The 26,790-nt window shown below is 40.7% G+C and overlaps 2 protein-coding genes across 9 annotated transcripts in view; one reads left to right on the top strand and one right to left on the bottom strand.

Moving 5' to 3' along the window:
- STX17 (syntaxin 17) overlaps window positions 1–4,408 on the top strand; it is a 33,715-nt gene extending 29,307 nt beyond the window's left edge. For all 7 annotated transcript variants that reach the window (XM_021389229.1, XM_021389228.1, XM_021389226.1 and 4 more), the window contains 2 exons: window positions 753–839; window positions 1,548–4,408. In XM_021389229.1, coding sequence (XP_021244904.1) covers window positions 753–839; window positions 1,548–1,787 — 327 coding nt within the window. In that variant the 3' untranslated portion in view covers window positions 1,788–4,408. The remainder of the gene's footprint in view (window positions 1–752; window positions 840–1,547) is intronic.
- The window catches only part of ERP44 (endoplasmic reticulum protein 44), a 47,977-nt gene continuing 27,348 nt past the window's right edge, over window positions 6,162–26,790 (bottom strand). Inside the window, exons 5-12 of one of the 2 annotated variants that reach the window (XM_021389224.1) lie at window positions 20,779–20,963; window positions 20,170–20,285; window positions 16,246–16,303; window positions 14,916–15,032; window positions 12,462–12,573; window positions 11,892–12,033; window positions 9,209–9,311; window positions 6,162–6,758 (exon numbers count right to left, since the gene is read on the bottom strand). In XM_021389224.1, the coding sequence (XP_021244899.1) occupies window positions 6,657–6,758; window positions 9,209–9,311; window positions 11,892–12,033; window positions 12,462–12,573; window positions 14,916–15,032; window positions 16,246–16,303; window positions 20,170–20,285; window positions 20,779–20,963 (935 nt within the window). In that variant the 3' untranslated portion in view covers window positions 6,162–6,656. The remainder of the gene's footprint in view (window positions 6,759–9,208; window positions 9,312–11,891; window positions 12,034–12,461; window positions 12,574–14,915; window positions 15,033–16,245; window positions 16,304–20,169; window positions 20,286–20,778; window positions 20,964–26,790) is intronic. The other variant, XM_021389223.1, reaches the window with a different exon arrangement.

Here is a 26,790-nt window from a genome sequence, read left to right as displayed (position 1 = left end):
CAGAGTTGTTCTGCATTGGATAGATAGTAGATGAAGGTACTGGAGCTGGACTCAGCATTTTCTGAATTCGAAAGAGGAAAAAGTTGTGACTGCCTATTTAAGGTGACCGTCAGCCATCTAATGATTCTGTGGCGTGAAATAGCCTCAGTACCACAGAGATTACTAACAACAAACCCACCAAAGCCTCTGTCTGCTGCTCCAGTGTTCTGAGAGACTGTAGGGGAAGCAGCAGCAAGTACATTTCAGTAGTCACTGTTGTATTTGTGAAGCGAAGTCAGTGTTTTATAATGTCACAATTAAATACTTCTATTTAGATTTCTCGGCGCAGCTTTGCATGTTGGTGTTGGTACTGATAAATGCTTCTTCTCATAGAAATTTTTTTGAACATGAAGCTCAGCAGGAAACACAAATGCTAGTTTGGATTGTTTTCCCCTTTGAAGTGCGAGCTCATCTATTCATAGAGAAGATTTAGAAATCATATGTTGTGGGTTGTTTTCTCTAACAGGAGCAACGCGTTGTCTAATATTCACACCATATTATTATTTGACAGTTAAGCTTTTTTTTTAAGTAAGTTTGTAATTTCAGCGCAGTTTATCAGATCCTATTAATGAACCGCCATTAAGGCTGCATGGCTGCAGTGTGTGGCGGATGAAAGCAGCTGTGGGGCCCTGATTACAGGCATTAAAATGGTGTGTATTGGCTCACCGCTGCTTCCCAGCAGGTTCCCTCACTCATAATTCCTTTGCATCTAGTCTCAGCAGGAGAAGATTGACAGGATTGAAGACCATGTCAACAGCGCTGCTGCGAATACTGAGGAGGGAACCAAAAACCTGGCGAAGGTAGGGATCTGCTCCTGCTGCTGGATCAATGGTACTCTGCTTCCCAGCAGCCTCTGTATTAACCCCATTGATCTGCCGTCTTTAATGCTGAGGGAGCCAGCAATTAAGGAAATAAGGAAGAAATGACCCACAGGTAGCAGGGGGAAAAAAAATCAATCTCTCTTGTAATTTTCTATTGCACCCAGGCTACTAGAAAATACTTTTTTTTTTTTTTCTTCAAATCACATTACGTGATACTCTGATGCTACTTAGGTGTACCTGCAAGGATGTGAGCATTCAGCAGTTGGCTCACAGGAATCAGAGGAGTGTGAAACAGAGCGGTGGGGGCACGCAGCTCCAATGGACGCGATGCCAGTGAGAGCTGCCTGTAAGCCACAAGCCTGGATTCACGCACGCTACTGAAAAGTCTGAGCATTTTCCGTTTCTCGCTTGATATAGTGAGGGAGACGATGTAATGAATAGTGTATGTAGTCAGCCAGTAGCATGCAGAAGATCTGGCTTCATGCTGCATACGTGAGAGAGCTCCGTTTTGAATTGGTTTGGATACATACATGTGGGGTAGTAATCATCTTTTTTTCTTACTATGAATTTGTCAAGCGTTTATCGCTGACCATTCAAGTCATTGCCAAGAACAACGAGAGGAAAAACACACCTCACAACAGGCAAGGGTTCTAACCCTTTCTCCTTTTTCTTTTTTTCTCCTTCTAGGCTGCAAAATACAAGCTGGCAGCTCTGCCCGTGGCAGGTGCAGTCATTGGAGGAGTGGTGGGGGGTCCTATTGGTCTCCTTGCAGGCTTCAAAGTGGCAGGAATCGCAGCTGCGCTTGGCGGTGGGATTTTGGGTTTCACAGGTGGAAAACTGATACAAAGAAGGAAACAAAAACAGATTGAGCAGGTCTCTTGCAGCTGTCCAGAGCTTTCTTGCCGAAGTGCCAAAAAATCCAGCTGAAGCATAAACTCGTTATGAGGAGGAAGAGAAGTCCAGTAGCTGTGCTAATGACAGACTTGCAGCCTCCTGCTTTAAATTTGAGGCTGAGAGGTGTGAATTCCGCAGCAGCGCAGTTACGTGGGAGGGATGAAACAGTGACGTCAGAACTTCGGGGCCTTTCTCTTTTCAGATGTGATAAGTGACTTCAGTCTTTTAACTCCAAGAACCATGGGATAACTTTTAATTATAGAATTCTTAGAGGAGATATGCGAACAGCTGATGGGTGACGGGTGCTTCAAGCTAAATTTGCACAAAAAGCCTTTCAGATAAAGTGAGAGATTTAGAAAACTAGTGCTTTCTCATGAACATCCCCAGAAGCCGGAGCTTGTATTACATAATTATAATAATAATTGTATATTATTCTAAATTCCTGTCCTCCAGAGACAGAAAAATAAGCTCCCATCTGTCCTTCATGTTCAGGGCACTTTAAAATCTCCTCTCCTTTATCTGGATTCCCAAACTCCTCCTATGTATACCACCAGGCCGGAACAGCTATGCACAGGGAAGCACTATCTGCCACAGAGTAAGGGTAAAACACTGGGTGAGTAATGTGGAGAAACATATCTATATCCAGCATGTCTGCATCAGCCAGCTCAGATCAGCATCTTTTATTATTATTTTTTTGTGTGAGTGTACTCCTCAGTTATTCAAAGCGTAGTTAAGACTTAAGTAGCCAAAGCAGCAGCCCTGGCGGAAACAGTCACTTTCCATGGCTCTTCAGCTCCTCTGCTTGTCTCAAGAACCTTGCTGAGGACGAAGCGCCAACCTCCAGCACTCTGAGCCAGGAGCCCCAGCTGCCTTTAGCAGTGCTCAGGGCCAGCTGCTGCCCTCACTTCTCGTGTCCTGGCACTGGCAGTGCTGTGGGGGGAGAGCTTCGCTGGAGGTGTGCTCCCTCCATGGCCTTTATCCAAGGGTGGGTATCTTTTCTACCGAGGGTGGAGAAGCAGCAAGGCCTGGTGAGAAATCTGTTAAATGGGGTGGCCGTTGTGCCGGCCACTTCACAGTACATGATCCACCCTTGCTCAGGTCAGCCGCCCAGCACCTTTACACCCTTCAGCTCTGAGACTTCTGCTCTGTTCCCCCTGTATGGCTGCCTCTCAGCCTTTTCAGTAGAGATTTTGGGGCGTGCTGTTAGGGCTTTCTCTGGCTTTTTACAGTAATATTCTGCCTTCCTGATTTCACTGCTTGAGAAGCCATTTGCTTCTGTAACCTCCGCTGTTGTACACCAGAGTGCTAATGCTTTTATTGTGGCATCATCTTACTGTTCCACACGTGGTCCTACCTCCATCCTTCGAGGATGGTTCCCACACCACTGCTGCTGGTGGTTGGGGGAACAGAAGTTCAAGCTGGGGAGCTGCTGCTTGAAGTTCTACATCGTTCAGCTCTTCCCGAGCTCTGTAGGATTGCTCGAGTCCGGTTCTAAGAGTCAAACACTGTTGCCCTCAGGCTCCCTAGCAGGGAATGCTGGATAAAGAAGCAAACTGTACAAACAGAGAGCTCCCTTTTGTTAACCATGGAAAGAACCATCTGCTAATGACAGAGAATAGGTTTTTGTGCCTACAGACACTGTAAGCAACTGTTAATTATAGCACAAGCATCTTTTTCTGAACAGTTCTTCCGTACTACTTTTACAATGTGATTGGAATTGCTATCAGCCAGAGCAGCGCATCTATTTTAAGTAGGGCTGAGGCTCAGGGAAGCAATGTGTACAGGAACAGTTCTCACAAGTAACCATGAACATTGTCAACACAGCGTGTGCTAAAGCCATGGTGCCTACATCTGTAAAATCAGCAGGAGCGGGAAACGCGACCCAAGTAATTCAGCGCGTTTCCTCCTGTCACGCAAAAACCCTTTTCTTTAAATGCATCTACTTCAGCTGTAAATACGTTTAATGAGTTTGTAACAACTTCACGTGAAGGCTTTTATTTCCAGTGACTGGTAATAATTTCTACATTTAATGAAAGAAACCGAGAAAGAAGTGCTGAAGTGGGAACTGTGGTCGATTGGTTGGTATGATTTAAAAAAGCCGGATCTGCTTTCCTACTGTCTGCTTCTGAACCCCGTGCACTTCAACAGCAGCAGCCACATCAGCTACCGTGGGACCTCCTCGCTCCCCCAAGGCTGGGACAATCCACACCCACCAAACGGAACTTCTGCCACTGCTCAGCCAGGGTTGGCTTCCCCTGTGCTCTCTCCATAAGGCATCTCACCCAAAGACTGTTCTCCTTCCTTGTGGCTTTAAGGAAGCCATTTCAAACTGCTGCGCACACCCTAAATGTGGGGGCTATTATTTAAGCTATGATTTTATTTTTTAAATATAGGTGGGTTATTTACGTGAGCAAAATATACGGGCATCTGAGTAACTACACTACATTAAAATTGGGAGGAACGTTGGTCAGAAGATATGTAAGCTATTCATACAGCTTCCAGACCAAACCAAAGTTTTTGCCCATCTGTATAGAATTGATTTATAATGTCAGCTTTTATTCCCTTTTGACATCAAAAAGATCGATCCTTCAAGAATTCTCTGTTATTAAAATTATTATTAACATTAAAGAATCCTGTATTGAGTTACTACCCTACATGCTTCCACCGTTAAAATACTGACACTGACTGAAATCAACACAAGTTCCCAAAGCGTTTCAGGCATTTAAGAACTGGTGCAGATCTGTTACTTCAAACCAACGGTTCAAGTTCAATGCAGGTGTGGAACACCTTTGTTCTGTGTGGGGATAAAGCTGCTGTTTGACAGCTTCCTGTCAGAGCCTTGGGGAGTGGTTCGCCAAGCACTAAGGGCTAAGACCAATGCTGTGGAAGATCAGTTTTATCAGAGTTTAAACACCTTACTTGCTCTACTTCTATAAATTCTTTGTATCTATCTTAAGATACGTCAAAAGCTCAGCTGATGCTGACCGCTGTGTTAGATGTAACTAGACTTCTGCTGTTCAACACTGCTTGCAAATAGAAAAATCACTTCAAAGTTGGTACATCCATGTCCACGATCACCAAGAGCCCAAGAGAATCAGGTCCTACTCCACCAAATACACAACAAAGTGACTTCAGCACACACCTGTCATCTAATTGGCACCTTGTGCAGGGATGCCAAAGCTCTCAGAACAAGTCCTTGCTCAGAAAAGCAAACATGGAGTAAGAAAGGGGCTGGGTGTGGGTTGGCATATCTCACTTTCCACAGGGAAAGCCATTGGATCGCTGGATGTACAATGAGGCTCGCTCTCTCTCCAGCAAGGGAAGCTCAAATGTCATCCACCAAATGTCATAAGATGAGCCCTTATAGGCACCATGCAGGAATTCCAGCCTTAAAAACCATACCCTGTTGACAGCTTTGGATTCAAGCTGTAGGTGGCATGACAGCTGCTAAAAATACTTGAAAATACAGAAAACATGGCTTTTACAAACTTAAGGTGCACTCCAAGATGCAGATTCACAGAACAGACAAAGCACAACAAAAGAAACCCAACAACTTACGAACAGTCTTGCAGTGAGCTAACAGTTCTGCATCTGCTCAGTTAGCTGCAGCTTAGTGCTGAGAGCACTAAACTGTCTCCTCCTCACGTGGTGCCTGTGGCTGCAGGTGCTTGACTGAGCAGGCTCTGCTGGGAGCAGTACTTGCACAGCCGCACAGGCCCACATCACTCTTCTGTCACATGCCTGAGGAGCTGACCTAGCTGAGAGGAAAAGGAATCCTGAGCTGTGAATTGCAGAAGTCGGGGCACTCACTGAAGCAAATGGGAACCCACTGCGAACCACATACCCAGAGAAGCAGCTTGCCTCTTAGGTGCCCCAAGTCACAGACTTGGATGCTCACAGCACACGCTATGCAAATGCAGAACTAATCAGTCTCCAGCCATGCCCCCAGAATTAACAGGTGTTTTTCTCATCTTACAGTTTCTTTATGTTCACCTCACCAAGCAGCTTTTACATTTCTTGAGATAAGCCCATATGCTTGTATCATACACAACAGAAAAGCCCAGAAGGAAAGTAATAATTCCTTCTTCAGAGCAAAATTCCAAGAGTATGCCACGAATGAGGGAAAAGCCACACAAGAGCATCACGATTTGGAATGCTGACGCTTGCGTAGTCGTGGTGTTGTCTGTCTCCCCTACCCCTCTCCTACACTGAAGCATCTCTAACACTGGTGTTGTTTTAACACAACTGTGCGTACCATATCGTAACTCCAGGAAACTAGCAGGCCTATACAGCCCTACCATGTAAAATACAGCCATTATCATTACAACTTCACCTTTCCTCACTTAGTATTTTAATAATCAGAACGGCTAATTGCTTAAATATTTAGACCCAGTAAAGCACCACACAAGATTCTGTAAAACTTTAATTTATTCCCCTCCCAAGTATCCAGAATAGAAGACCCTCTTAAGTTGGAGAAAAATGTGACAAAGAAATAGATTACCAGGAGAGCTGTTCACATGAAGAAGAACAGAAAGCACGTACTACCAAGATTACACAGAAAACAACCCAAAATTCCTATTGAATGGGATAGTGCAAGTTAACAGCATGTCTCTGGCAGGGATACCTTCATTTGAATTATAAAAGTTTTACAGAATTGTTACATCAAGAGTCTGGATGGGTCTCTGGTATTTTACTAGAGCGTTAGGAACGTACTGTTGGAAAGATGCTGTACAGAAGGACCCACCAAACCAATTTATTTACAAGCCTGGGGAAGAAAAAAATTATTTTTCAGTTTATTCAAAATAAAAATACACATAGAATTATGAAAATATAGGTTTACTATTTCCACCACACGGAAGTCAATGCTGCTGTCTGAAAGGCTTGCAAGATTATTTCAAGTTTTTAAAGTTCATCTTTTTCCCTCAATAAGGTGTACCTATGTTCACTGGGTGCCAGTTTCTGGAAGGAGCTCTCTGGTGGGCTGCTTGCTACATCCTGAATTGGCTGCAAAACAGAAGAGTAACAGCGCGTGTTAGATGCATTGTGATGATCAATCCTCTCCATTCCAAGCAATTATGGGAGCGCACAACCAGCCACCACTCCCACAAATTGAGCTTTCTTTGGAAACGCACTCAGGCCCAAGCAGGTGAATACACACCCTGACACAAATTAAGTACCATCAGTTAAGGACATTCCTTCTGTTAGCAGAGCTACAAGGGTCAGCCTCTAAGTTTCTACACAAGCGACTTAACAGTATTTTGAATGCACCCTAGTGTAGACTTGAGTGTCTGCCACTTGCTTTGAAGGTGTTCTGGTTTGTGTGTCCGTTCTTAAGACACCAGGGCAAAAGTGCAATTGCTGCCAAAATACTTTAAAATTAATTTCCTATAAAAATAAAAAAAATACATGCAACTCAAGGGACACAAATGACACAGGACAGCAGCCTCCAGTTTAATTTACATCCGCAACTTCCACTGCAAAGGCTCACACACCTTGCACGTGATGGCAGGATACTATACACAGATGAGAATGGAAACAAACCAAGGACACTGGATTTTGGGTGCATTTTTCAAGGGACAAAGGAGACGAGCTAGTCTGCAGCTCCATGCAGTGAGCCTGGGCCTACATATGCAGCAGAACTCAGAAAATCAGCAGGTTTCCTCCCACCCTGGCCAAGCTTCCAACACAATGCAGTTGCTTCCAAGTACGTTCCGCCCCAAGCTGATTGCCTCAGTCTCCAGCTCCACTCAACCACATCTTCTGCCTCTCCTCCCACTGACCTGAATTCAAGTTGCTCACTGAATTCTTGAGAAGTATGGGGAGTTACCAACTAAAGGAACTAATGGGAAAAATTCAGCCTTCATGTTTAAGCAGCTAGTCATCATAACATTCAAAAGCAGTGTCATCCCCACCCTGCCCAAGGCAACCCCTCCTGCCTCCTGTTGCACAGTACAGCCAACTTCCTCCTTCCCAATGGCTGCAGCTATGGGTACCCTCTGCTCAGAGCCTTACACTGTCCTACCGGGCACTGATGCCAGCCCTGCTCATGAGCCCCAGTGCTGCTTCCCTAAAGAAAACCCAAAGCCCGTCTGAGTTTACTTGAACAGCCTGTGCATGAGGTGGAGTGTTGGCACAGCAAGGAGGTCAGCGTATTCCAGCATCAGGGACAACCCTGATCTTAACATCCACTTCTGTTCTGAGGCCAGCCGCTCACAACCTGGCTGCAGAGTACTGGGAACAGTTCCCAGCTCGGCCATCTGCAGGCTTTTGCAGCTGCTGGTCCAGTCTCCGTCCCTGCATTACATGTTAGTGCCCTGCCCCTCCTCCAGGGCTTTCCTGCTTTTAATTCTGTTAACTTTGAGCAGAACGACAGGAGGCTGTGCTCAACACCCTTAGCACGGAGCCATCCCTACTCCACCTTATAGATAACCAGGAAAAGGAGCCTTAACTATCTCTGACCTATGGGTTCTGGGATAGCCCAAGATGCTCTAAGACATGAGGGAAGGGTCCTCTGGGAGGAACAGCTCTTTAAGCCCTAGAAAATAAACCTTTTAAGTCAAAAGCAGTATCTAAGACAGATTATTTCTTCAGATAGGGCCTGAAGTATTGAGAAGGTTGCCTGACAGACCAGTATTTGCACTCTTCACCAAGCACATGAGCAGAAGGGTGCACCACGAAGATACAAGGCTGAGACACAGACAGAAGGGGCTGAGCAGAAGGAATGAGGGCTGGTAACATCCTATCTCTTCTGGCTCCTGCTAGGCTGAACTAAGGCAATGAGGCGTCTGGAGAAGGATCTACTAGATCCTTTTCTTCCTGGAAAGATCCCAGGGGTGACTGCCACGCACGTAAATTATAGAGTATAATAGTCTTTGAGCAGAACCATCAGGAATCTGAACTGACAAATGCAGTGTGTGACCACTAGTAATGCTGCTTCTTAACTGCAATAATAAAAGTAATAAGCCCTACTGCTGCTTACCAGTCTTTCACTGACGCTCTAATAATCTGCCTCCTGCTTGAACTGGTGACCACAAGTAAATAATTAAAACAATCAACTGATGGTTCCCTTTAGAAGCATTCTCTCAGTGCGTTGTATGAGCGACAATGATCTACTTTATTTCTACAGCTATATTTAAAATCGGTTTTCCCCACAGAAATAAGAGCAGCTTTATGAGCTCAGAAGAGCCATCTAGCCCAAGATCCTTCAGTGGAGAAAACAGCTGCTCTGATATTCTTCCTTTCTACAAGGCAAATAGGAGGCCTGTTTTCCCCTAACACTCTTCCTCCCTTTAAACCAAAAGAAGCTTTGGTTAAACAGCAAAATAGAAACCACTTCTGCTCTTCTAGGAGACTGAAGTTAAAAGCATATACACATTAAGAAGTACAGCTATAACAAGGAGGGGAGAAAAGTCTTTATTAAATAGCCAAATTAAACGTATATTTTGTAACCTTACCTGTCCAGGTGCTACATCGGTTGGATCAGGGCCATGATGAAACTCTCTATGCAATTTCCCAGAATGCAAGTCTAGTACAAATTGCTTCAGTTTACCTGGAACTCTGAAACAAATTAACCAAACATCCACATATTTATAAGAAGTTAAGTCCAAACACAGAAGACAAAGTGCACTGCTTAGAGTAGCCAACTTCTGTCCGTCTGGCACACTATGCCTACTTTTAAGTGATTAGTACAGGACAGAAAGCAAGTGGTTGGTTAAGGCATCCTACCAGCATCTTTTTCTTTCCCGTCTCTTGAGAACACAGCAAGTATTTCATCTTTTCAATAACTCCCACAGAGCTGAGCTAGCCAATAACTTCATTGTATACTCACTCCAGCTCTCCACTAACCATCATGTAAGAGGGAACAGCAGGCTCCAAATGCACAGTTTACAGATACAAATGACAGTTGGGTAGCAATATTGACAAAACATCTTTGAAAGGTTCTCTACTGCCTGAGTAACTGCACGTACACTAGAGATAAGCACTAAGAGGATATCAATTTAAATCTAATCTGAGATCATCTACTGTCACCCACAGCAAGCATGCTAAACTGCAGCATCCAAATTTATTTGGGAGATGTCAGATAGACTAAGAAGCTTAAAGCAAGTTGATCTAATAAGCATTAAAGATGAGATAAAAAAAAAACTAACGTGAGCATCGTCATATAAGCAATCAAAAGATAACTTACGAATAGAGACGGGTTTTGAAGGGAGTCCTTCAATACACCAATTATTACATTTAGGAAAGCAGAACAAAGAGTGGTGAGACTGCTACCAGCAGCACTCCAGATCCCTGTTAAATTCTAGGGATAAGAATTAGCGGAATGTTGTGTCAGAGGGTATGTGGGCAGCAGTGTTGGTAACTGTAACTAACCAGTACCACAGGGATACTTAGAGGGACCTCTTCCCTTCCCAGACAGGATCGGGAGTTAGCACGGATTTAGAGAAGGGCATTCATTGCAGCCCAGCCGCCCGGACAGCAGAACTGCTGCTCCCCAGGCAAGTGGCCTGTTTTAGGCTCCCAAAGGTCAATCGCATCACCAGAGGCATTCCCCTTCAACCTCTTCTCTCCTAATGCAGGGAGGGCATTTGGCACCTTGTAGTTCTCTCCAAAAAGCTACAACTGAGCCCTTGAACAGTCCCTGTCACCACCTCCAACCTGCAACAGCTGCCTGAACAGGATCAGGTGGCCAAAGCAGGAGGAGAAAATACTGGGAGATGGTTTGAATTGCCTCTGAAGTGGCTGTTCCTCAACACACAACTCCTGAAAGAGGACAGCAACGCTACAAATTAAAGAAATCTTCTTGGGGGCCAGTGCTGAAAGCATACGTATCCAAGCACTATTGGTTGGTGGCAGAAAGGGGAAGTCAGAGGCCAGTTTGGAAAGGAAGGGCAAGCAAGTACCTGTTATTATTCTGACACCAGAAACTATTTCTCCCACTATTTCTTTCTTTCTTGTTTTTTTTTTTTTTAAACGTGCAGTTAAGATGATCATCTTCCAAAGAAATAGGAACAAAAGGAGAAAAACAGCCACAATCAGGATTTCAACATGCATAGCTTTAGATGTCTGAAAAGCACTGTTACAGATCCATAAAACTGACAGACCACACTTCTAGAAGAAGCCTGTGGAGAATGACAGGGAGAAGCTGGGACCGAACCCTCCTTCGAGACATAAACATTTCAGGTGGAAGAACGCCTGCTGGAACGTTCACCCTGTGCCCTAATTATCAGCTTTGAATCTTTGGCTTCAACCAAAGTGAATTATAATAAAAATATACTGAGCTTTTAAAAGCAAGAGTGGGCAAAAGCTAAAGTCTCAAAACTTAGATTCCTAACCAAGACTTACCTGTGTATACACTGCTTGCTATCTTGTTTAAGACAGAAAATGGAGTTTAACGCACAACCTGAAGACAAAGACAGAACACCTGAAGAACGTACCCACCTTCACTCCTCAGCTGAGCCCAGGAGACTAAACATCTGCTTCCTACGACTGCTTTCAAGGCAGTGCATTACGAAGGGATGGGCTGACGTAAAGAGGAACCATCAAAGCGGTATTTCACTAAAGCACTCTGATTCTTCTCTCTCATACTTTATCGAGATAACATGGCATTGATTGGCTGTTTCCCATGCTGCACTTGGAAAACTTCAGAAACTCAGGCATTAACGATTGCTTTGCCAGTGCTTCAGGCTAGACTAATGCAGGAAATTTGGAATCACAAGGCAGGAAAAACCAAACCAACAGGGCGGGAATTCTCACACGGTGGATTTTACAATAATCACCACATAATAACAGTTAGATGTTATGTGTGTTACTTCAAGCTTTTCAAGTTAATTGCTACATAAAGAGCACCACTGAAGATACCACATCATGCTCTAAATACTTAACTACTACGGAAATCAGCAAAACTTTAAAAGAGTAGTAGCATCCAGCACAAGATCCTCTTCTAGTGTAATGCGATGAACTCCATTTAAATTAATACTTCACACCATTCGTATCACTTTAAGGCTCTCACATTGAATTCTGTGCGGGTGGCTTTCCCTATTCCATATTCACTCATCTTCCTATTGTGGTCCTTTTTAAAATAAAAGCATGATTTCTTTTGTTCTTCTCAACAAGAAATGCAGAGAGAAAAATACTTACGACAGGTCGTTGAAGTCTGGAAAGACGTACATGTGCCTGAAGCTATCAATGGCAATAACTGGACAGTCTGTGGGGGTCTTCTGAATGTGGAGGAGTGGGTGCCTGAATTTGTCACAGTCAGCATGGAGGAAGTTTATTGTACCTTAAAATCATGAGCAGATAAAAAAGTCCTCATTAAGATTTTTTTTTTATTTTTATTATCCTGAAACTACGTATGCTTCCATAAATAGCACAAAGGTACAGACATTAGAGAGATGCAACACGCAAAACTTGAAAACAGATTCAAATAATGAGGCATACTAAAATAACAGATTACCTGAAAGCGGTTTTGGCTACAATATAGATGGAAGTTTAGTATGAAATCATTTAGATAAGAAGGCTTTCTTAAATAGTTACTTAATAATAAATTGTGTTTCTATCTTAATCCTTTCTAGAGGAGTCAATCTTCACTGCCAAGAAGTTAAAAAAACAACAACGAGGACTCTGGCATTTGCTTTCACTCTATATTGAGTTCATTTGGGAAAAGAAAAACAAAAAACAAAACGGTTCCAGCAATGACTTGATACAAACCTTTTTCACTTATTAACTGTCGTGCAACCTCCTGTTGGAATTTCTCTAAGCTCTCCAAATCATCCTTCATGTGGAAAAGTATGAGGAAAGGAAGGCCTTCTTCTGTCAGTTCCTGCGCAGAAAACAAAAGACAAGTTACATTTCTTCCATTTCCTAAAGACACTCCAGTGATTCCAGCAGTTTTCAAAGCCAGCGAGATTCCTGCTTTAGAAACAGCTGAAACAACGTAACTAAGGACATTAAGTGCTGACCTTTCATCAAAGGCACCCAACTGATACAGTTAACCATGTTTCCTTCCCTTTATCACACGCAGCAGTTCAAGGATAAAGCTATTTCATTATTAACGTTTCAGGAAAGGATACGCACGCAAGGGAACAATTGCTCAAAAGGAATAGTCAAATTCTCAAAACACATCTTCATAGAAACAGCAGTAAGGCCTGAATAAGACGATATGGAATGCTAAATGAAGGCTGAGTATGTATACTGGACTACGTCCTGTGTTGGTTCACATCCTAAGTTGGTGATTTTGCGTAACACCACAAATGAGCATCTTGAAGCATTCTCATGGAAAAAAAAAAAAAAAAAAGCAGAAACTAATGACATGGCTGTGTCACTTACAGTCAAGAACCACTCCTCAGCCAGTAAACAGTCCTGACTGGTCAACTGTAACATGCCATTATTAAATTCACAGCTAATACATTACTAAAGGTGACAAACAAACACAAGTCTCTGTCGGTCAGGCAGGCTTTAGTTCCCTGAAGGAATGCATTCTGCCACCAAGCTTAATAGCTTCTTCAGATACTTTCCATCTGCAGCAATTTGAAAGAAATGCTTTCCCCAACAGTATGCAGCCAGTTACATCTAGAGAACGCAGAATAGATGTCACTGTCTTTCCAAGCAAGCCTGCACATCAAGCCAAAGCCTGGTCTTAAAAAAGCAGATTCCAAGGATCCTCATTAGCTCTGCACTCTTGGCAAAGCCAAAGCTTCCCAACCAAATCTCTAGAACAACCGCTAATCACATCTACTCATTCTCATTTTTAAAATGAAGTCCACGGTAGAAATGTTTCCATGCATCTTAAAGTGTTCTGCTGTCAGGAACACAGCTTAACAGTCACGTCACTGAGGGACATGGTTAGTGGGTGTGGTGGTGACGAGCTGACAGTTGGATAAGATGATCTTAGTGGTCTTTTCCAACCTTACTGATTCTCTGATTCTATGTTTTTACTCTGTAATATTGTACAGTATACATTAAGAGCCCATGTAAATAATAATTTATATTTGTATAATGTTTAAATTTGTTTGGGTAACAGCAGCTCTGAATTTTTTACACATGTTGCTAGGCACAAATGTCAGGTTGGAATTGAAAATATTTACACCTAAGAAAACAGGTATTGAAGGTTGCGGGCACAAGCAGAAAAGCCAAGACACAATGTGATACAGACTGACAGCAATGAACTTTGGCTTCTAAGCCTCAAAAATCCAATCTTACCATGGGAAAAGTACACTGAAAATCTATTGTGCAGTTTTAAACATGTTGACATGTGGCATCTTTCACATACTGCTTGGATTACAAAAGAAGAATTAACATTTCTTTAACAGAACTTTCCAACAGAATTTGGCAGTATTGACTAGACAGTTGGACTTCAAATACTTTGTGCATCCCACCTTATTCCTCCATCATGCAAATCAAGGGTTCCGCACGTCCAGAGCGTCGGTGTTATACACACTGACCACTCACAATAAAGCAATTAAGAAGCAATGTGAACGGAGAACAAAGTATTCTTCCATCGCATGACCGATTCTTTGGTTTCTAATCCAATGAGGACATACAAACCTAACAGAGTTTATTTACAACTGTTTTGCTCTTTTGTACCGTCACGAACGCAGGGGGCTCAATCGAGGTGATTCCAAGTGGCCCCTTCCAACCTCCACCATGCTGTGACTCTGTGTGAATATACTGATGTGGATATTTCCTACCTTGTCTAGAAACATTTTTCCAGATCAAAATTAAGTGCTTTTTGCTTATCTCTGAATTTTAAAACAAGTCAACCTCTCCCCGTAACATCTGCATTTTAGATGAATAATACAATCTACCCAAGGTGTTACGAACTCACCCATACTTACAGACACATTCTTACACACGTACACTCTTAGAGTCTGTGTCCACACTCCGCAAATCTCCAGACACTTTGTATACAGCTTTTTGCATGCATGATTGTAGCTTTTTACTTTAGTATTGTAAAAAAAAAAAAAAAAAAAAATCACCAATTTTCCTCCTGCGAACTTCAAGTCTAACTGAAAAGCTCCAGAACAATGAAAAGACAATGCAAAACAACTATTTTTTGTAAAAAGCAAAGCATGCAGATGTTGTCTGGCACGAATTAAAAACTCAGAAGACATTTTGGTTTTGAGAAAGAAATCTCAAGAATAGAAAGGTAGAAAAAATTCTTACCTCCCCATTTTCAAATGTAATTTCTCGAACTAGCGGTACACATTTATCTTGTGTCCATGCGTAAATCAAATCAAAATTGGTTAGGGAGCCTAAATACACCATATCCGGAGCATTTTCCTGTTGAAAAGAAAAACACTAGTTGAGAAATAGTAAAAATGACATTGCTACTGACCTGATACAAAGGTGACAACGCCTACGGAAATACTGAAATCCAATCTTACACCAGTATTCAACTGCTGTGCATGCAACACCTCCGTAAACTACATAACAAAAACAATAATGAAATAAATACGATCACTTTTGCAATCAACTCCACTTTCTAAGATAAGAGGAACTGACTTCTGTTAGGTGGAGAGATAGTATCCCAGTACCTAAAAGAACCTCAGCCATTAAGATGGATACTGAATGCAGATATTAAGCTCCTCCATGCTGACAGTTATCAAGTCTCACCAAAAAAAACAAACCCTGAGAGCCTCCAGGTCTTGAAACTGGTCTCTTATATTTGCATTGCCAAAGATTGGAATAAATAACAGTTTTCCTTTTTTTACTAGTAGTTATAACTCAGAATTCAGTGCTGCCATTTTAAAATGTGATTACAGTTTGAGTTTTCCAAGCTGAGGGCACGAATAAGCATACATGGATTCAGACATGCCATATAAACTAGGCAGCAGTAAAACATTTTTGCAGGAAACTGCCTGAACCCCCCTCTCACCTTAGGTTGTTGTCTTTTCTTTTTTTTTTTAAAGTAATTTCCAACACCAAATTTGAGAAAGGAGCATATGTTCAGGTATTATGTTTCTAAAAAGCAAGTCTTGCAGATTTTCTTCCACAATGATTTTATTCTCAACTATGACAGTTTGCTAACATGCTTTGCTATTTTTCCTTCAGACTTATGTCCCTGGTGTGCTAAGCTACATAAGACGGGCAAGTGACAGTCAGAAAATAGCCAGTAATTTTCATTTGCGGTGAGAAAGGTAAGGTGCACCAGATGTTGAGCTTCATAGATTTATTTAGTTATTTTAAGATTTCTACTGGACACAAAGTATCCACACACATGGATTTTTTCTAATGAAAAAAGTTCTGGACACTGAAATTAAAAACAACAGATGTAGGTTTTGTACACTTCGTTAGAAACAAATGAGACAGATCTCTTTCATGGACTTTGAAGCACCAGTTCCTACAACCCTCACTAATTCTCACCCTCTTCAGTGATGAAATAAAATCAAAATTTGAGATGCAGTAAAACAGCAAATGGTCTGAGTACAGTCTCTATTAGTTCATACTCACATATAAAGATAACAAGCAGAATAAAATACATAGTTACACTTACCCCTGGTGGCTTGTAGATTATATTGTCTCCGCTAAATCGCTCTGCTTTTGAAATAGCCCTACAACAAACCAACCAGTAAGCATGTCTTGGTACAGACAAACAAAATAACTAAGTTAGCAAAAATCATATTTCCATTTGCTATCTTCTCAAATTTGGAAGGAAAAAATAAAATTAAAAAGCTTCCTCTTCAAAGAAACCATAAAGTGATTGAAGAAAACATAAAGTGGTAAAGAAACTTGGTCCGTCTGGATGAGAGGGCAGTAAGTAAAGCTGCAAGGCGTATCCATAAGATAAGAAGTTTGGAGTAGAGGCGTCAAAGAGATGAACAGCTGTACAATTTTGGATAAGAAACTACCAGACACAGATGCTAATGAATTTACATAACCTTGTAAACTAACCAAAACCCTTTCTTAAGAAAGGAGAAGGAGATGGATTTTTGTTTGCATTTGTTCTTCCTGTTCCACTGCTTACATTGGAAAGCTACGTCTTATCTGCTCTTATCTGATAAAGGAGGACTTTGCAGAACTCTACTGCCATAGTTAATGAGAAGATGAAGAACAAACAAGACCACACCGTCCATTTTACTCCCCAAACAGATCAAGATCTCAGTCAGGCACAGCATGCAGCTTCTGATCTCCAATGATTTGGTACGTGCACATCTGGAGAATACATGAAGTTTCTGCTTGATATTTAGCTTAGCATTTCACCTCGGTGAATTCCCCATCCTCTCTCTGCTGTATTTTGTTACTCCTCAATCCCAGTCACAACAGATTCCCACAAAACGATCACTCCTTATTAAAAGAAATGCGAACTGGTATGCATCCAGCATAAGAGAGGGAAAAAAAAAAAGAAAAGTAAGCCCCAACTAAGCTCTTTTCAGCACCTTTATCCACCGCAAAAGCTCTCTTCTCCTCTGCCATGCCTTGCTGTTCCACTATAAATCATGCTGGCAAAGCAGAACCAACTGGCTGCACATGCCTCAACGGAGCGAGATGAACTACTTATTTCTTTTCCTTCTTTCATAGGCTAAAAAGAAAGTATGTCAGCCTCTGGGAACTTGAACTAAGTGTTCCAGCTTCTCCAGTTACAGTATCTCTTATATGGACTCATTAGAAGCATTGTTGAAGACAAGTGAAGAGGGAAGAGGGAGAGGGGGAAGAGAAGGTAAAATATCTCAGCTTATCTCACTGCAAGATGAAGTAAACATCCCAGGGTTCTGAACTAACTAGAGGGCAAAGCAAAAAAAAGACATCACAAGGCATATATTAAAATACCTACTTTTCATTCATTCTTTGATCCAGTTATCCTTCTCATACCACGTGAGAAAGATGCCTTGCTTAGTATGTTACACCTGTCCATATTTTCACAGGTTTAGAGATGCGTATTTTAAAATATCTGAATTCCACACATGACTACTCCAACAACACAGAATTAGGCTTCTTTGTAATCACCATCATCACTGAGGTGAACCACTCACGTCCCAATCAATCCTTCGCTAAGTAAGAAGAAAGCAAAGACATACAAGTCACCTGCCCAATCACTGCTTGATAAACTCCAACTACTCTTCTAGTAGGAAACAGAAGCTGTTGGGTAGGTCTGCTGTGGACCCCAAAAAACCCTCTTCTGTGTTCTCCCATCTCAGTAACTGCAATTGTGACTGTTTCAGACAAGGTTAAGTGGGGACATGATATGAAAATACAAAATGCCCAAAGATATTCCTTCTTAAAACAATAAAAATGGAAACATTACAGTTTGTGTTTCATGCCTCCTTGAAGCAATAACCAAGAAAGTGAACCTTTTGGAACCATATTAGCCTCTCGTGCTTGCTTGCTAGCTAATCTTAGAACAGTTCTTAAGATAAATGTATTTTTTGGAAGTTTGTTTTGTGTATCTGCATTTGACTTTCTATGGCGCAGCACAACAGCACAAAGCCACTCTCCTTGCTTCTACAAAGATCTCAGATTTGCCCCACTGTCATTCTACTTCTACAAACCAACTCCAGTATCTCTTTGGCAGTATACTCCCTATCTCCTGCTGCCTCCAACTCTTCTCTCGCTCACCCTGCTATTGATGGAATTGTTAGGATCATTTAAGAATAACTTTAAGTATCAAGGAGCAAGTAGCATTAATACAATTTAAAAATAAGCTACTGTAACTACCTGAAGCCAGAGCAACTTTAACATAGCAGGAAACAGTTTTGCCTTGACATAAGTTGGTTAATTTTTACAGCTGAATTCAGTGTTTTCAGTTTATTTTGGCCTACTAGACATTTGAACATGACAACTCATGTTACCATTATATATGCCCTACCATAATACCTGACAAAAACTGCCCACACCAAAACCAGAACCCCTGCCAGGGCACGTTGGGATGCTGAGGAAAAAGAGCCCAGCTGATCCAGGAGAGCTCCCAAGGAAACACTTCGCTATTTATAACCCCAGCAGCCAACACTGTTAGAGAGCAAGGATCTCCCTTGGAAGTCCTTTGGCACATAATTCTTAGGAAGCTTGAGAGCCGCAGCCACTCAGAGATGGAAACATTTAGTTTCCAGGACTGCTGTCTGGAAGGCTTCATTCGCTTGAAAATGCTAAACAGCTCCAGGCTAGCAAGGGAACATAAGCCTGCTGCAGGATCGTAAGTTACGTGGGCAGATCACAGTAACCAAAGTGCAACTGCTGCACTGTGTATGCTTATTGCTTGTATCCAAGGAAAAAAAAATATAAGAGCTCCATAGTGTCTACTTTAAGAATAGCATCCAGCAACCAAATGTCAACAATCTAGGGGTGAGAGGCTATTTCTCATTATAACCCATTGACAAATAGCAAACTAAAGACTAGAAGACTCAAACGATGAGGGGAGAGAATCCTACAAGTATTGCTACCTAATGATTTTTTGAAGGTATTTCTGAAAAGGAGGAAAAGTCATCTGAGGAGGCAAAAATAATTCCAAATGTTATTAGTAAGTCTTGTTCTCGGGGCAGCCAGACTGCCCGAGAACAAGAATGGATGCGCTCATTAGAAACAATATTTGAGACAACAAACACTTCTTTGGAATGAGTCTGACAGACAAACCTCAGTTTCACAAGATTTGATTATTCTTCCATAGCCTAGGCTGTTTGAAAACCCTCCCCTACTCCTCTATGTTACACATACTTTCCCCTCTGCCCCCAAACTATTTCTCATTTTTTTTTTGAAAAAACACAGGAAGAAGTGTAAGTGATTGAGAAGTTGTTTTGTTCAGATAGATGAAACTCCTTCTACCTTAATCCAGTGTCTTCACTGTTTTTCATTTACTACATCCAATTCAAAAAAGCCTTAGGGCAACTGTACAAGGTATAAAAGCTAGTATAATTCATACAAATTCCTTCTCTTGAACTGTGGGTAGACTGTAAAGCACTGCTTTCACATTAATGCCCAATCACTTTAAATTGGTTGCCTCCTGGTACATTAAACACTAAAAAAGGAGTCTGTAATCATATTTTATTATGCTACTTAAAAGGAAAATAACTTATTCCCAATTTATTCTGATCTCCCTAGTGAACATCTTTCAATATTTTTACATGGAAAAAAACCAACCCCAAAACCAAACTTTCCCATCTCTTCCCTACTTGCTCCCCTCCAAGGAAGTAGAGCTTTGAGACTCAGCTGTACAGCAAGGGTCCTGTAAAACCTTCCTAGTTATGCTGAAATGATTGACAAATAATGATAAAAAAAAAGGAGGTAAACCAGTTAGATTTCAGAACAAACTGGAAGAACAGAGTTTTCCTCCTTCTCCTTCAATTGAATTTAACTGAGAAGGTCTAGCATCTTCAGTTATGATACACTGAAAGTATTAAAAAAGTTCATTTAATTAAACTACATACAATTCTTCGTGTAATTTCAGTAATGAAGTCATGCAACCGAAGCCTTTTAAAAAAAAACTTACCCAAAGGCAGACAGGAATACACAATCATCATGTAAAATATTTGCTACTCTTTCAAACGTTCTGTAATTGTCAGAGTCCTTTTGCTCAAAGTACCCAATGATATTTCTTCTGCTGCGCTGTAAGGACAAAGATTACGCTGTAAGTTTTCTCAAATTATTAGAAACTGTCAATACTCCACTAGGATATTAAATATAGAGATGCTGTTTATTTATTCAACAGTTAACCAACAAGTACGCAAGATATTTCTTTCTGCCTCCAAATGATGCACATTAATACAAAGACTAAAAATTTTAATAGTCAGAAACACCATTATGAATATTCTCATAATGAAATATTATCATTTTGTCACGTACAAGATTATTTTCAAATGATTAAAATTAAAAAAAGTCATTTGGCAGTGGTGTTATCGTAATAAGATTAACGCAGTTGAAAGAAGGATGATATTGGAATAATTTGTAAAACTGGAATTATTATTATTATTTTTACTTCTAGTTCAAAATTATCACTCCACAATTTTGAATGGAAAAACCCCCAAGAAGTAAACGTGTTCTTCAAGTACATTATCTTTCGCATGCGTATACTTAGAAAGAAGGAAACTGAAAAACTTACATCAACAGTATTAATTTCTTCCAAATCCTGGACCTCCCGAATAGGATTGCTCTTCTGCTGCCTGATATAATCTGCTATTGCTGTCACAGACCTCTGGCCCCTGTATTCTCTCTTCATCATCATTCCATTCCGGAAGAGCTTCAGCGTTGGGTATTTGCTTATCCTATATCTCTGAGCTATATCCGCTAAAAATAAATTCAGAAAAAAAATGTACCAATACAGAAATGTACTGAGCACAGTATGCTATACATGTATACACACACACAGAAGTGGAACCTCTGAGCCTGTAGTCACACATCATTAAAGAACAAACTAAAAAAATAAAATCACGACAAGACAGAATGGTTAGCAGCTAAGCCCAGCTCTTAATGCTTTGCCTCACTGTCAATATTCCAAAATACAATCTATCAATTTTGCCTGAGAAAGGATTTGACCAGTTTCCTAGGTATCCTATCAGAGATTTTAAGGCACTAATTACAGTCAAAATATTCAGACTATTTTTAATTCAAATTCATACTAATTTCTCGAGGAAAGATTAATTACCTATCAACTTACTCACTATGAAGTGTCAGATGAACATTTTTTCCTCCTTTCCAAAGCTGGTACTCTTTAGTTACAGTATGCAAGATCTGCCTCCAAAAAGACAGGAGAGAGGGTGGTGAGGTGCCGGAACTGGTTGCCCAGAGAGGCTGTGGATGCCTCATCCCTGGAGCTGTTTAAGGCCAGGATGGATGGGGGCCCTGAGCAATCTGATCTAGTACTTGATCTAGCAGTTGGCAGCACTGCCTGCGGCAAGGGGGGCTGGAACTTGATGATCCCTAAGGTCCCTTCCAACCCAAGCCATTCTATGATTCTATGATAAGCGCAGCCAGGGAGGCATCACTTCATAACTGCTCATCAGAAGAAAAACAATGTAGGCAAGCCAGGCATCTGTTGCCTCTCTCTTGCTGATAGAAGGACCTTTGGTCTGACTGTTTGGCAGTTTATCATAATGTGACCAGTGTTTGATAAAAGACAAGGAGCCCTATGTATCAAGGTTTCACATCCAAGCTTCTCATAAAGGCACTGAGATTCAAGACTTCTAATGCTACAAAACTCCACATCCACATAACACCAGACTACCCTTTTTTCCCCTCACAACATGGACTTTTTCTTCCAGGTATTTCCATAGTCATATGACGACGCATGCCTTGCAAAATCCTCATCTTAGGAGGTCTTGAAGGTTACCTGAGACTGACCCTTCAGTCCCTATGGCTGTGAATCTTCATCAAGTGAAGAAGTTGTATAAAGAAATTAATGGTAATAGAATGCCCGCTGCCAAGACTGAATTTGAACGTTACCTCGTAACGCATGATCTTTATAAATTACAATGAGATTCCATGAATGCTGGTATTTGAACTAACACAGAGAGATGATAGTTCTACACAAGGAAGTATTTGAAAATCATCCTTTCACAAAATATAAAATGCAAGTACATGAAAAACTATTTGAACTCATTCACAAGTCAAACAGAGTAAATCTTAAATGCTTCATTAAACCCTGGCATTTGATACAGGTAGAGTTAGCACAAGAAGAGCAACTACAACATTACACTCCTTTTAAAATTGGAAATACGCAATGCAAATACATGGAATATTGTTTGAATTCATTCATAGATCACATTAGTTATAGTAAACCCTAAATTAAATTTTAAAATATTTCCAGACATTCTTACTGACTATTTTCTGATGAGAAAAGAAAGGTACTTGAAAGAGATGGGGCTAGTCTACCTAAATCCAAACCAAACCTCCTCTCTCAGCTATAACTTCATATTGTCTTTACAAGGTACAAACTCTGAGCTTTTATTTTGCCCAGCTGATGTGATTAAACGACAGGAGTATTCTCTATGCCACCAGAGTGGCTTCACACTAGTTACAATATGAAACAATTGATGTACCAAATTTTTTCCTCACCTTCTACGAGTCAGAAGTTTCAAGCAAAGCTCAAATGACTGCCGAAATCAAATGACTCTCCTCCTCATGTTTTGTGTGTATATGTGTTGGCATGCAACCATTCCGGAACTGCCTAAACTTCATAGTCAGCTAATTCTGTTCAAAAACGTATGGCACGGATAGTTATCCTGAACTAAGGAAGAGGAAAAAAAAAAGCTGCTTCTTACAAAAGAGATCAGCAGTTTTTGTTGTTGTTTTGGGAAAAACAAGCATCTCTACAAAAAGCCTGAAATTTTTCGCTCATATTTCTGAAGTCCCCAAATCATTCTCTGAGGAAGCTTCTCCAAGGAAATGTGCTTTCTGAGCTACCATTTGTGATCTGCATTTTTATCACACGCATTGCATTGCCAGCCATTTCTGCAGCTCAATGTCACGTATTTCTCCACTCAAATAATTGCAAGTCATATTTTTCACACAGCTCTTTACATATTACCTAAGCTACAGCTTCACGCACACATGCAACCTATGACTTCATTCTCAGATGGCTTCAGACTTCATTACTCCAGGGTAAGGTCACAGTATACCACCCAAAGAATTGAGCTTGAACATTGGATCATGTCACTGAGAATCCAAAGTCCACTATTCCTAAATTAAAATTAAGTGTACAGTGATCATATTGAGACACTGCATGATGACATACAATTAAATTAGACTCCCACTCACGGCATAGTTAAGATGCTCCTTACTAAAGGATCAGCTGCAACAATCTGGGTATGATCCCAACATTAGCTTAATCCATTGTTTTACTATTCCAAGATTCAAACTAATACTACCATCAAAAAAATACTGAGATTTTTAAGTCCAAAGGACTGGCTTAAAGAAGTATTTTCTCTCAAGAAACACAGACACTACAATTTGATAACACTGACAATTTTCCTGAACACCTACCCCATAGCACAGGGCATCACCCAAAGCAATTCACATGCAGAACAGAGAGGACTAGGATAGCTTGAAAACTTATCTGGAAGAAAATCAAAATTACAAAACTCAAAACCTGCAGAAGTAACTTCCAAAAATACTTATGTCACTTGTTTTATAATGAGGTTCTTCACGTTGTCTGAAGAAGTAGCACGAACCCAAGCTATTGCATTTCTTAATTTCATTTTTAGACGACAGTTATAGGAGTTGCACAGGCGCATCCTCTTCTCACCTCAAAAGCTGTATTACTACTGGCATAAGCCAAGATACTAGCTTGAATTTGCTGGCCATAGTGCTGATCTCTCTTTGTGTCAGATCATCCTAGCTCTTCCTCACCTGTGCAATACCTTCAGTCTTAAAGGCAGCAAACTCCTTCTGCTGTGGATTGGAAGCTGAGACTACCAAATGATTCTGCTTGCTCACTTGGTCAGTCACAGCTCTTCAGGTCCCTCAGGCTACCTGTCAGGGAATACTGCCAAAGAGAAATGAAACCTGTCTTTGGCTGGTACATTTTAATTTCAGATATTCGTTATGACTCAAGCTTTTTCCCTCTCTCTTAAAGTTCATTTAGAACAGTTCTTTTGCTTGCTACTCTTTCACAGATGTGGCAGTACATTCACCTTCATGACATATTATGAAATACTTAACAATAGTTCTCCCCTGTTAAACCACTCCTCTCGTGATTTGCATGCAGTCCTACGACCTGGCAATATTCATATGAAACAGAACTAGAAAAGACCTCAAGAGACCAACTAAACTTGGCGTCCTACTCTGATACTACAATACTGGTAACTTGCACGCTGGACCAAAACAGGTACAGGATAAGCAGTCGATGTTCTACATCAAACTCAGTTACTAAGAAGCTGAGAAACAGCAAATCCAGACCACCTTCTGCTGCAAAGGAGCATTCACAACAGCCTTGCCTTACTCCTAGTGGAGCCTCATCAGTAGGTATCCCATAACCTTTTCTTACAGTCTAACAAAATGGCTCTCCTGAGGAGAGCCATCAACAGCCTCCCCAAACTACAACCACTTTTTTATTTTACCCCAACATAACTTTCAGACAGATTACTTTTTTCCTAGCTGAAATAGCACAAATGCAACAAAATCCTTACGTTTGTTTCCAGTTTCATTACAGTTCCACTTAACTTCATTCCTCCTTCATTTATGAACCCCACAGCTTATCACACTGAGTTACTTTGCTTAACAAAAACACAGTAGCAATACAAGTAATTTACTTATTTATTTAGGACTGACATTAGCACACCTTACAGATCAGCAATTCACTAACAGGTTTCAAAAGAAGAGGAGTTCCCTATGGAGTCCGTCTAGCAAAGCATCTCTCAACATCCCACCCGTTTTCTGTTTTGAAGCACAAAGAATTGATTCAAACCAGTTTTGGTTTTTTTTTTTCAAGCCAGCAACCACTTTATGTAAAAGGAAATAATTGTACAGTATATATTTTATTTCATTAGAATTCTGTACCAGAAATCCTAATTTTCAATTCATAGAAACTATTCATAATCCTCCAGAAACATGAGTCCTTCTGTACTGTAGTATTCATTTATTTACAGGAGAACAGAAATACAATAAATCTATGGTACGAAGTGGGTTTCTAACAGTGCTGCTTAACACAAAAACAAAAAAGCACAACCACCTACAAGTAAACAAAAAGCCCCAACAAAGTAAAACCTTCCTAATAATATATACGCAGAAAAATCTCTTATAATATTATAAAGAAAGTCACTTACTAGGTATTACATACTTAGAAAAAAGGTATAATTTCTCCAGCATAAGTATTACTAATTTAAACACACCAAAACCGCTGAAGATTTTGACAGCAAAGAATGAAGTGGAACTTAAGATACATATAAGCTGGAAAAAGATAAGGCCTTGAAAACGAAGTACTCGCCTCTACAGATTTACCTTTAATGTACGTTCCACATCAGTTTAATGAGCAAAAATAGCCTAAAGACTTAGCGTGCACATTTGAGTTATAATCATCTTCCAGAATATTGATAAACTGGTGTAAAACATAATACATACAGAGGCTTAATAGACTGTTAATATTTAGAATTTGCATTTTTCATCACACTGTAGCCAACTATCACTTCTCAGAAAAACATCTTTATATTGGTTATAAGAGCAGACAGAATGATGGCTTTGTCATTAAGCATCAAACGTTTGGCAGCGCATCAATAATTCTCTTTAATTTGCTTTGCCCTCAGAAGCTGGTGCGAGCTGCTGGGACCTGCAGAGTGCTTCAATAGCAGTGCATTAAATGGAAAGTATCTATGCCTAGCTGACCATTTGAAAGCTATTTTTGAGTGTCCTGAAATCAGCTATTTGGGTTCCCTGCAGAGCGTTGGTTTCAAAAAGAAACAGATTATTTGTAATGCAAATAATCCACCATCTCTAGATCATCATCTTAATGGGCAGCTACTGATGAAATCTGCAGGCATTAACACCCTGAAAATATTAGGACATACCTTTTAGTGTTGCTAAAATACATAAATAAAGCTAAAACAGCAGGAAAGAAAACCAAAAAAAAAAAAGATAGTAATCTCAACTTCAACATTTAGTAAAGTAGTATAGATGGTTCAGTTTGGATAAATACAGTAAAAAATACTACATACATTGAAACCATATCGTTAAAATACTTCAGCATTAGGGTATAACTGGTAACTGTGTGCCATGAGATGTCCCATTGCTTTCAGCTAGCAAATAAACACAAAAAAACAGGAACAACATATAGGGCCATTGCTATTTTAATTCAGAAAGGCAGTGCTGCGTGGGGAAAGAGGTTCATCTGTCATGACAGGATTTTGTTTTTAATTTGCACATTTTACAGTTTCTGCAGCAGAAGACATGGTCATCTACTTATTAAATTAGGAACAAAAAGACTAGAAATAGGGAACTCGCAGTCTTCCAGTAGCAAAAAGTGAGACCATAACTCTTGGCTGTCTCATACTGCATAGCCCGCTACCCCTATCGAAGGGGAAGGTAAATGATGTGCTGTAATATCTCCTCCTCCTTCCAGGTGTTAGGACTCTAACAGGCTCTGAACAGTTCAATTTAGTCTTTTCCTTATCTGGACATTAAG

This window comes from Numida meleagris, chromosome 2 (genome assembly GCF_002078875.1).
Source record: "Numida meleagris isolate 19003 breed g44 Domestic line chromosome 2, NumMel1.0, whole genome shotgun sequence".
NCBI classification, from domain to species: domain Eukaryota; kingdom Metazoa; phylum Chordata; class Aves; order Galliformes; family Numididae; genus Numida; species Numida meleagris.
This window is presented reverse-complemented; position numbering and strand designations above follow the sequence as displayed.